Raw genomic sequence first — 12476 nt, forward strand, 5'->3', positions numbered from 1 at the left:
GGGGGGGGGGGGAGTGGAGTAATTAAAAATGACTATGGCAACCTGCCAAAGTATACAGGAATACACAAATCTGTGTACTTGCTTTAGATAAGCTTGTTTAAGCTGAGCCATTATACAGCAAGAAGCCACAATCAAATTAATTGCATAGATTTTAAGCAATCTATGGTTTGCAGAAACAGAACAGATATTTCACCAGGGTATATTTTCTTTTTGCGCTTGCAAGCAGAAGTTGGAACTGATAAAAAAGTTAGAACTTAATATTTAGGTCTAGCAAATATGGAAACAGTAAATAAATACAGGAAACAGAACAGTTATACAAGAGAAATACCTGTTCCCTTAATTTTGGGACTGACATGCAATAACAGGATTCAAAAATGGCTCAGTGAGGCAAACACTGCACAGTATATTAATTGCTTCATTTTTTTTATCCACAAAGAATGATTTTGGGAAGAATTCTTGAATTTCAATTGCTTTCAAAGAAAACACTATAAAGTGCACTGTAAGCAAAGGAAAATAACTAAAACTAAATAGAGTGCTTTCATTTGGACTGTTATGGTAATTCACTGGCTTTTAATTAACAACAACATTGTAAAATAAAAATTAGAGAATTATTTGGATATAAATGACAGTTAGTAGGCAGATTTTATGAGAAAAGCATAAATTCTCAGCTAGAACAGGATACCTCCAAGCCAGGGCTGGCTCTAGGTATTTTGCCACCCTAGACGAGAAATATTTTGGTACCCTCTGTTGCCCCTCATAATTATTTTCACCCCTTGAATTCTGCTATTTCGTTTATTAAACCTAAAACTTAGGTTCCAATCTCTCGCCATAGTACTGAGAATTAGTCAAAAAGCCAATTAGGTTTTTACAGGTTAAAGACTTTTTTACTGCTGTGACAATTGGAATGGAGTTTCAATAAAAAAACACAGAAACACAGAAAAATAGTGTTTTTAATGTAAAACCATAAAAAATAATATATCAACCGGTGGTTATTATTTCTGATTTCTGATTACGTAATGATAAAAGACATAGGATACAGGGTGGCTGTGCACCCCCATCCCCTAAGATACTGTATTAATAGAGTACTCACCTAAACAACTAAAACTTCCTCTTTACTTAGTTTAAAACTAAGAATTCAAGACAGTATTAAATGTACTAGGCAAACGTATAAAATCAAATCAATTTGTTTGTTGTAAGCAGTAAACTCAAGACGACTGGCGTTCCGTGTTGTGGCACCAAGGGTAAGGTGGGTGGGCAGTGAGAGGAGAGGAGGCTGTTGACCTTGAAGTTACATTCAAGTTGCATGTGGAAGGTGAATGATGTACCGTCATGTGACCGTATCACGGACACAGGTGGGTGCAAATTTATGTTTTGGCCATTGTACAAAGAAACTCTCAATATCGTAGCTTGCTTTTACGTTGCATGCTGAATTTTAACTTTAATATTGTTTAATTACGCAAATATATACACAAAAAAGTTGCTGCGCTGCCCCTAAATTTTGCCGCCCTAGGTGGCTGCCTAGTTCACCTATATGCATGAGCCGGCCCTACTCCAAGCAAGTGCTGATATACAACTTAAAAGAAAACACTTTTTAATGGGGAATTACTATTAATCTGTATTTGAAACATTTTAATGGAAATGCTGTGGGACGGATCCAGATTTAGTTATACTTATTGTAGATCCATTGAAATAAAGAGGACTTATAGGACACAAGTCACTTTAATATACAAATATAAGAAATTGCCCATTTATTTATATATGGGGAAATAATAATTCTAGTACTAATGAACATTTGCCACTGTGGAATTTCCTGTTTCTCCTGCATATCTCATTTATCCTGTTTATCTTGTGATATAATAAACAGGCACACAAGTCTGACTCTAAAAGGACCAGATGGGAATACTACTACTGCTCCATATTCAAAGAACATAGTGACTGAAGTTTTTTGTTTTGAAAAGCTGTATGGTCTGATTTTTGAAAGGCTGTACGGTCTGACCAGGGCTTTATGCTAGTGATTCTCATAGTCTTCCAAGATGTTTTGGACATGAAATACCAGAAATCCCAGCTGGTTTGGTCAAGGATTGTAGGAGCTGTAATCCAAAGTATCTGGAAGACAACAGTTGACACCACTGCCTTTGTTGTAATGACCAATAGCCTTTATTTTCTTTTGCAAAAATCCATCAAGACAGAGGAAAGAAGGCAGACAATTTTTATCATATATAGGAAACTGGTTATTTCAGCTCTATAAAACCTCCCTGCTTTTATCCCTGTTTTGACAGACCTATTAAGGCAGAATAAGAGGTTTTAAAAATGAATTTTTTAATGCTACTGATCCCAAAGGCAAGAATATATTTGGCTGATGCCGGAATTCATCATCAGCATAATGGATCTTGAGAAGGTTATGACTTTACAAACAAAAAAACTTCATTTTCAACCAAGCTTTGCAAATAAAACTTCCTGCCTGAAACAGTTTTCTTTCCAGTGTCTGCTTGCTTTTATAGAAGACACAGATTGGCTAGAGGCACAGAAAGACAATTTTTTAAAAAAAACCTAACAGTGTTTGACATACTGTCAGCTGAGATAGTTAGGTCCTCTCCTTACTTACCAATAAGCTCCTTGTTGCGAACGTCTAATGCCATATTTCTCAAAGCAGTTGCCACAGAGGAAACAACTCGGTCATTGTCCATTCTCAGCAATTCCACAAGAATAGGAAGCCCCTTCTCTTTTCTAACAGCAGCTCGGATATAGGCTGCGAACTGTTACACAAAAATACAAAAGTATTTAAAGGCATCTGCTTTTTCATTATTTTTTTTTAACTGATTTTAATGGATTTTAATATATTTTAAACAGAGTTGTTTGAAGTACAAGTGGGCAGGCCTTGGAAATTGTATTTTTTTTAATGGCAACTCCCAAAATCCAGTAGTCAGCACGGTCAGTAGCTATCATGAGGCACTCTGGGAATTCTAGTCCAAAACAGTAACATTCCCAAGTTTTGCAAAAGGGCTGTAGCTACCCAGCTCCTGTTAACTTACTCATAATTTGGTCATCATGTTAGAATTCGAAGACTTTTTATTAACATCCATAATATAATGAAATGAAATAGGAATATAGATGAAATATGAAGTGAGATAATTGTTTTAATTACTATTAAGGATGTGTTAATATGTTATGGAGAAAAGAAAACATGTTGGGAAAATCACTTAGTGAACCTTTTAAATCAGTATATGCCACTTATCATTTTATACTGCTTCAGTATGTTTAAAAAAAAAACCATGGTAAATAAATTAAAGTGATTTAAGGTTTTCCATGCTTTTGCAGTACTCCAGCTATGAGGATTGCAAACAGAAGTATTTAGTGATAATATCTATCTGTGAGCACCAATTAATCTACTCCTGTTTTTTGCTGAAAATATATCTCATCTTCATCTGATTTAATTAAGCTTTCACCTTCCTTCTTTTGACTCTAAGGAAATGCTGGATTGTGAATCTCTGTAGAACCTTTGAGCTAAACGAATGACTATCAAATGATAGTAAAGACTTTCTCTCTTTTAAATATAGAGGATGTACTGGGTTTTTTAAAATCCCTCAATGTTTTCTGACAGAAGCACATTTGTAATCTGATATATAAACCAGAATGGGAAGGGAAAAATACTTATAATGTGTTGTCACTCTCTGCATCAACTAATATTAATACAAATGTCATAAATTTTAGTAGAACTGTTCATTTTAACTCCACTGTTGTTGGTGAGAAGGTTACTGAAAAAACTACCACCCCATCTTTCTTAAATAAATAAGAAAATAAAGGGTTATACAATGCAAAGTAAAAGCTCACCTGAAAATGATGAAAATAATGGAGCTATAAATATGGAAAAGTATTAATTGTATAAAAGGAAGGCACAAAAGGACACAATGAGGTCCATAATGAATGCCAAGTATGTGAAATTAAAAACTATCTGGTAAGGCAGTCTGTGTAATCCCTAAATAGGGAATGATAAATTAAAGACCATCATTCTAGACCATCACTTTTCAATTAAGGCAGTTTGACTCGTTTGACTGCCATGACTTTATCCTACTAGGTGAGGGAGTTTGATGAGGTATTTAGCCTAGTCTGTCAGTGCTGCTGCCTGGCTGAAGTACAAATCCCAGGATTCTGTAGGATAGAGACATGGCAGTTAAAGTGGTATCAAACTGCATTAGTTCTCCATTGTGGTTACACCCCTAGAGTGGTTCTCCAACACAGATTTAAGTGACAGAAAGAAGACTCTGAAAGTATGGTTTAAAAACGTGAGGGGTGAGATTGTGACTTTGGTGAGTGGTGATATTTGCAAACAAGGAAACGTGGGAAAATCAACATTCTATAGAATGTGTTTTTTAAACTGTAGTTAATGAATATGGCTTGTTTCAACAAATTCAAGTTAAGAATATTCACAGTTTAGGGTGGTGTATCAATGTGACCTTAAAGAGACAGTAACCTACTTGTAGATATTTGTCCAGAATTGTTGTGTACAAAACTATAAATTGTATTATTTCTGTGAAGAGTACTTTTCACCTCCTTAGCAGAAATGATGTTGATGACCTAGAAATAGCTTTGTGCCTGCATTTCCCAACCACCATATATTACAAAGCTGACTGGGGCAGGTAATTACTGTAAATAAATAAAACCCAGTAATTCTGCTATATCAGTGACATGCCAATAGATGTAAAGGGTTATGGTCAGTAGCATTTTGCTTCTACTGTTTGATTTGTAGACTAATAAACATGGGTCCAAATATACTAATTATGTTTTGCCTGCATGGGCCAGATTTTCAAAGTGCTCAGAGGCAACTTTGAGATGCAAAGCAAGTTTCCCCAGATAAAAAGAGGAGCAAAAGGATAACCTGCAAGTAATGCATGGAAAATACCAGCGACAATATTTTCATGTCACATCTGGCTGTCCACTGGAACATCCCTGGTGGAAAAACAGAAATCTCAACAACTTCAGTTTTCATTCCCTACCTTCCAATTGCCTGCTGAAAGATTTTGGAGAGATCCTGCAGAACCCTCCAAAGTAGCTGGGTTGGAGCTTTCAGCTAGAAGAGTTAGATATGGTTTTACTACAGAAGGGTGCCATAGCATTTCCACACCTTTAGGAGACTTTGACAATCCTGGTATCGGGCCAACTCCATCCCACTGTGAAAAAAACATAAATATTATGTGTAAGTGTGGACTTTTTAGATAAATGAAAAAATACTTTTTAACAGCTACATATTATTTTCTAAAGTAGCTGTCCCAACCCCTCAAACCATAATACTATGCGCATATGATGTGGATGCACTATATGCACAATAAATGGTGGCATGTGCACGAGCCCCATTATTTTCAATGGGGCTGGAGCATACGTGGAATTTGCCTTACATGGGGGGGAGGGCGGTTCTGGAACAGATCCCCCGCGTAAGGCAAGGGCAAACTGTATAGAAAAATATGTAGCTAAAAGTTATTGATGTTTTGCCATGACAGATATGCAAAGGAGAAACGGGAAAGAACCAACCTGATCTTCTTGCAAAGTTTTCTTCTTTTTCTTCTTCTTTTTCCCCCAGCAGCTTGGTTCTGAATCTTTGCTTGGTGATTCCTTCCCCAAAAAATCATCCAATTCATTAATACCCAGCAGGCGGGCCTGAGGCACTTCAAGCTCTAGACGGTAGGAAAGGTTCCTTAATGTACACACACAGTTTTCCACAGTCTGTAAGCCAAACAGAGGAGATTCTACAGTGAAATGTCTGCTATAATGGTGGTTTGGAAAAAACAGTCAGGTTGGTATCTCCTCTATCTGGGGTAGAAAAACTGGGGGATTAGTTGGAGAACAGAGTCTAGAGAATAGAGAATTTTTCTAAACAGAGTTTTTCTAATTATAGTGATTGATAGTGATCCCTTGATATCTTTTGTTCTAATACAGAGGTCTTCAAATTTGGCCAGAAGGATCCTGCCCCAATTCAGTAACAACTAAATCTACTCAAGAATAATTAAGAAATGACAATTTAAAGTTGATTATTTCAATCCTCAGGTTTACATCCACACTGAAACATTTATGATGATGAGTTTACATTTTAATACTCAGTGCAAAAACTCTGGGACTGAAACAGTATCTATATATTACAGCTCCAAACAGAAGCTCTCCTGGTATGAAAAGATAATTAATAGTTAAAAGGTTTGCAAACCTTGCTGTCATAATCAGAAGTGTTCACACATGTATGGATCACATATAACAACGAATCAACCAGGCCCTCACACGATCTCATTTGTTTCCGTGCTTCTTCGCCTGCAGAGCTTAGGTTCCTATGGAAGAAAAACAATTTAACAAGAAACATTTTATATATTAGTATTCTTGTCTGCAACATACATATATACAACTACTTATCTGCAGAAGGAACTCTGGTTAGATGATATCTTCTTTTTGAGAAAGTATAAATATGTGGCAGAGTTCAATACCGAGTTCAACATTTTAATTTTAAAAGACATCTTCAGCTAACAGGCCAACTATCAAAATGCACTTCTGTCTGTTGTCACAATATATCCTTCAGTAGATAAAATGAACTGTTGGAAGGGCAGATCCAAATGCCCTCAGGAATAATATTACCACAAGATAAAGAGACTGATTTTTCTTGCTCCTGTAGTGCCTACAAACCTACAGTTCTTTCTAAAGCAATGAGGTGAATTTCCCCTGTAGATTAGGCAAACGTGTACATATTCAGGTTAAATATAGAAAACTGAGTGTCAGGCTCTCAGTTTCTACAGATCACTCAGTGGCTCAAAAATAGCTCTGGACAAGTTGGGGGGGAGAGATAACAAATACACTGCCTTTTCCAATTGTAAGTCACTTTACTCTACTACATAGGCAATAAATGGGCCAAATTTTGCAATATACATAAGGTCTGTTCTGGGATGGTCTCTCAGGTCATATTTAATGGCTGCTTCCATAAAGACTTTGAGAGTCTAAGATCCTTACAGCTCAAAAACAAGGACACCTTAAGCTAACTGCAAGAGACTCCTTTTAGTTTCATCACTAGAGTAGGTGGGTGGGTGGGTTTCTAAACAGCCTCCTTGTTGTCTGTGATTTTTAAAGGCAGTGTCCAAAAACTAGATACTGTATTCCTCTGGTGAGGTTAATTCATACTGCTATTGTTTTCTGCATCACATTCTGGCTTGTAAGGCATGTCCTTTTTCTAGATCCAAAGGGATTTGAAGAGATATGCACGAGCAACAACTAAATATGTGAAACAGGAAATAGAGGACTTGCCAAAAAAAGGTGGTGGCGGCAGGAGAAAGATCACAAAGGGAGATGTGAGATGGACAGATGCAGGGAGCAAAGCTGAAATAACAGCTGTGGTAGCAGATCATGGCATCACAAGGTGGATGAAACACGTTGTGTGTGGAGGAACATCATGACTGCTTTATAGATGAGAGGACTGAAGAATGATGAGCAGCACCAACTAAGTTGTAGTGGCAACAACAAGCTGTAGTGAGAGGAGAGACATCTAGAAAGATGATATATGCAAGATGATGTATGTTTTGTATTATAAAAGCTTGAGGCTATACTCAGATTAAATGCTGCTGTTACACACTTTCAGGGCTTCTCAATTTATCTCACTAAGATTACTTTTTGTGAAATGGTTATTGTTATTGGGTTTTGTCTCTTCCATTTTATGCTGCTTGTTTTCAAATTGAATGGATCAAGACAATTTGGAATGAAAATCTGCTTTCTGAGTGCCTGAAGTCACTGAGGAACAAAAGATGTAGCTATGTGGCATCTATGACAGCCCCATGCTCTTGGATACTTAGCCTGGGTTAAAGGTTACTTTAAATGTGGGGTACACTAAGACAGCCTTAAACACATGTGGTTGTCACACCCCATGAAAGAAATATGCACAAATAGACAAACTATTCACAGATTCCTTGTAAAGGGCTTGAAAGGGTTATCCTACTGCATACAGGAGAATCAGAGGCTACTGAACTTTTCACCCTGTATCGAAGCATTCCAAAGATAAAATGAGGTTGCAATTTAACTGGATTTTGCTTGTCCTCCTGTTTCTAAGTGCAGGAGAATGAGACTGAGGCTCATCTGCTTCCAGAAAAACATGTTAAAATACCAGACATGATGACCTGGCTTTCCCCCAGGGCAGGACTATACATTTTTGCAGCCTCTGAGTTAGTGCACTGTGGACAGGAAGACCCCATGGAAGCCTGAAGATAGTGATGAAGTTTTTCTTTGCTGTAATATATATCACCATGATATTTAATAAAGCTTTCTTTCGAGGAATGCCTTGAGCTAATCTGACTGTATGAGAATCTATTTCAGGGCTCAGATTAAGACAACATATAAAATTTAAAGCATGTTTTCAAATACATGAATCATAAAGTATATCTTGTTGCTATTGTGTGCCTTTAAGTCACTTCTGACTTATGGCAATCCTATCATGGGGTATTCTTGGCAGATTTTTTCAGAGGGGGTTTGCCTTTGCCATTCTCTGATGCTGAGAGAGTGTGACTTGCCCAACATCACCCAGTAGTTTCCATGGTCAAGGGGAGATTTGAACTCTGGTCTTCCAGTGTTCTAAATTAACACTCAAACCACTACACCACACTGGCAATCATGTTTTTATTAAAATGTATCCTGCATCTCCAGATGTACTATGCTAGTGCAAGCATTACTTGAACTCTGAATCAAGCTGTATCCAACAAAGCAAGTCTGGATCCAAGAGGCCTCCATTTCAAGATAGACAGGTACTTTTGAAACTAGTTTCATGAACAGCATCTAATAAAACTGTTGGGCAGTACACCAACCCATAATCCATCATTTGAGTTTCCAAAATTAAAGGTAAAATCTGGTCTCATGTTGTTTCTCTGTTTTCTTTTCTGTGACTATTCTATACTCCATTCTGTCCATAACTAGCCTCTGGAGCAGAGTCTGAAAACCTACTGTATCTGAGCAGTAGTCTGATTATGTCCTAGGTCTAGGGGGAAAAGGCTGACTTGTTGGGAATAATTGTTTGTATGGGACATCCTGCAGGCAGGAGTGTGATAACTGCTGAGAGGAGCCTCACTGCCAACAGTGTCTGTGCTGCAACCCTCATACTTAGTTATTTCCCCAAAACATACTAAAATGTGCTACCATCTAGTTACAATTAGAATAGGGCACTTCTACTGGATCCTTATTTTTTCTAGATTTGTGGGGTAGGGGTAGTATGCAAATTAATTAAATTTAATTTGGATTTTACAGATTGACCCAGCCAAAATAACAACTGAACTAGTTCTTTATGCCCAAAAGGTAAGGTTACAAGAATACGAGACCTTTCTTGCACATTGTAAACTGGTCTGAAATTGGAAGAGATATAAAAGCAGTTTCTAATACAGAATGGGAGGAACATTTCTCCTATTAAAGAAGAATAAATAACCCTATTTGGAATCCCTTGAGGATGTCTAAAGTAGCTCTTTGGATACTGGCCATTACCATTACATGCCTTTGATGTGTATACTCTGTAATAATTCTCTCAAGCTTACACTAATAGAATGGCTTGAACCACAGCAGTGATTGGTTAATATGCTAAATATTAAATTGCTTAGTGTGACTTGGGACCAAAGCCAGCCAAAAGTTAACACTAGATGAGCATTAAATACAAAAATAGGGTGTGCAATCAACCATATAATAAAATGCCTTAGAACTTAAATTTGCATGCTTGCTTTTTTCATTATGTAAAAGGAAAGGCTATTAGTCTGAATGGTAGAACTGAATGTTTACAAAAGATGCATAAGAAACTGCTATTTAAGATGAGAAATATAAGCACAGCAATTTACCTCAGGCATCCTGTTGTGTTGCGCAGACCTAGAGAAGTCTGGAATTTAATTTTATGATCATCATCAAAGGAAGAATTATTCCACCCAGAATGAGGAACTATCACAGTGTTTGTCAGTGTTGACAGAGCATCTCGAATGATTGTCATTTTTACTGCATCACATGAAGACAAGTTCCAGAGAACGCCTATACCAAAATAATAAAATAAAAATAAAGCTTAACAAAGATAATTCAATTGTTTATTTCAATGTACAAACCTTATCCCTCAAGACTACGGGACTGGTAATGGCAAGTTAAAGCATAGCACAGTATTGTAATTCCCCCACCCCAAACTACTTTACAGCATAAAATAATAATAGAAAATTAGCAACATAAAGCCAATAATGTTTCTTTATGTGCTTTTGCTTTTCCAAGTTAGCACATGGAAATTACTTGTTACTGATAACAAGGTTCAAAGTCAATGATGAGTTTATAGTTGAAGAGCAGTACTTTAAAGAAAAGATACTTGAAAGTCAGTGCAGCTGCAGGCCTATTACTGCAATGAAACATACACAGCAATCCTTTGCTTGTTTAGCTGGGAGTAAGGCCCCCTGAACTCAACAGGACTTCCTTCTGAATAGGATTGTGTAGTTATCTCTCTCTCTCTCTCTTTCACACCACAAATATACATAGATACACACACACATACCTGTTTAGGATTGAGTTGTTAGATGGTTTCATTACAGTCAACAAATATAATCCAATACAGATCCCAGACAATTAGTCACATAAACATCAGGAAATCTACATTATCCATGGCCAGCCTAATGGAATTATTTATTCTGCGGAGGTCCATTTACATGTTACATTGTGTGGATCAGCAAGTGTCTGCCATTACAGTTGAAATATAGGAGATGAGGTAGCTTACAAAGTATGAGGCATTTCTGATTCAGAGTATTTCAATAACAACAGATTCAGTGCTATATTGATCTGGTTATTTTACAAATAACTAAAATGCATTTTTTAAAAAAGAGATAATATCATCATTGCTATAAAAAAGCAAAAAAAAAAAAAGTTCAAAGGAATCATATCCCTTATTTCATCAAACTGAGTAAGAACTATCCACTCTTTTAAGGAACAAAAAGGAGGAGGGCGAAAGCACCTATATGAATCATATAACCTGCCTTTTCCCCCCCAACAGCTCTTCAGACAATCTCTCAAATTTAGAGATTGTTAAAGGGCTACTGTTTTCTAAGTCTGTATTGTTACACATAGCTTCTCCACACAGATGCTTTGCTACCTTACCTAATTCTTAGTTCACCATGACATGTGAAGCAGACAAATATGGCTAACAGTTGCCCTCCTCACACAATGAGAAACCTGCTTTACCAGTGTCTTTTAGAATCTTAAAACAAGCAGAAGAAAAGGGATGTGATCCCTTCAGTTTTTACTGGTATCTCCCCTCAAACTCGCAGCATACTTCAATGGTTTCTCAGCATTTGTTCTGAGCTGGTAATTCAGCATTTAGAGTGCAGAACTGCACCCAAGAGGGGAGAATGGAGAGGAAGAAGGGCGGCTGCTGCACATCCATGCTTGTTTTCAGCTCTTGGTTTGAACTTAGCCTATGTACATTATGTACACAGAATGTTTAAATATATATTGCTTCATGTTCTCCAGCTATGTTTGTTTATCTTCGAAAATAATGGTCTCATAATTGTGTTAATTATATTAGCTGGAAGGATACTCCATGATACATAAACACTTAACATGTACTGTATTTTCTGTGTATAAGACTTCTCAAAAGTTGGGGGTTGTCTTATACGCCGGGTGTCATATTATAGGGCAGGTGCTCAAACGTCCGAGCTGGACTGGAGAATCTGCGGTCGCCACATATTGTGGGGGGAGCTCAAAAACGGCCGCATCCCCGCCATATGCGGTGATCGTATGAAAGCAGCTACTGCTCTGATAGTCTTGGAGACAGGGAGGGCTGACCAATCCAAGCAGCCTTTGTATACAACAAGGTTTCCTGCTAAGGATCTGCATGTTATAAGCATTTTAATTTAAATTATCATATTGAAATCAAATCTGATGTTTTTTAAATTTTTATTTGGTGTGCACTGGAAGAGAGGTAGTCTTATACGGTGAATACATCCTAAACTCTATATTTTAACTGAAAAAGTTGGGGGGTCGTCTTATATGCCCAGTCGTCTTATATGCCGGAAAATACGGCACTCTGGAGGTTGTAATCAACATGTAATCTCTACTCTGCAAGTTGTAAAAGAATGTATGGTTTTAACTGAATGTTCCTAAATTATTCTTATCACTTCATACTGAAGTATCTTCTTGGTTACTTTTGCCCACTGTGTTATGAGTTCATTGTTTACTTGAATGAAACAATCTTGTAATCTGCTGAATATTGGCTGTTCTGAAGAAATAATAGTTCTAATTTGCTAAGGGCAAAGTCTATTCCTGATGGTGTCAAACTAAATTATTTCTGAAGTCCAGATGCAGTCAGAGATAGTTCTGGTCAGTCGTAAAGCAGATTAGGGAACAGGGATTCATTTTGTGCTGGATAGGCTTACACTCTCAAGGTGTACAGCTTGGGTGTACTTATGGACTTGAAACTGAGCCTGGATTCTCAAGTTTTGGAGGTCACCAGGAGTGTGTTTGCA

At 37.1% G+C, this 12476-nt stretch overlaps 1 protein-coding gene across 1 annotated transcript in view; it reads right to left on the reverse strand.

Moving 5' to 3' along the window:
• The window catches only part of PKP4 (plakophilin 4), a 154895-nt gene that overhangs the window by 23071 nt on the left and 119348 nt on the right, over positions 1–12476 (reverse strand). Inside the window, exons 14-18 of the mRNA XM_042458480.1 lie at positions 9828–10011; positions 6194–6311; positions 5527–5718; positions 4995–5168; positions 2602–2756 (exon numbers count right to left, since the gene is read on the reverse strand). Of these exons, the coding sequence (XP_042314414.1) occupies positions 2602–2756; positions 4995–5168; positions 5527–5718; positions 6194–6311; positions 9828–10011 (823 nt within the window). The remainder of the gene's footprint in view (positions 1–2601; positions 2757–4994; positions 5169–5526; positions 5719–6193; positions 6312–9827; positions 10012–12476) is intronic.

Source organism: Sceloporus undulatus, chromosome 1 (assembly GCF_019175285.1).
Source record: "Sceloporus undulatus isolate JIND9_A2432 ecotype Alabama chromosome 1, SceUnd_v1.1, whole genome shotgun sequence".
NCBI lineage: Eukaryota > Metazoa > Chordata > Lepidosauria > Squamata > Phrynosomatidae > Sceloporus > Sceloporus undulatus.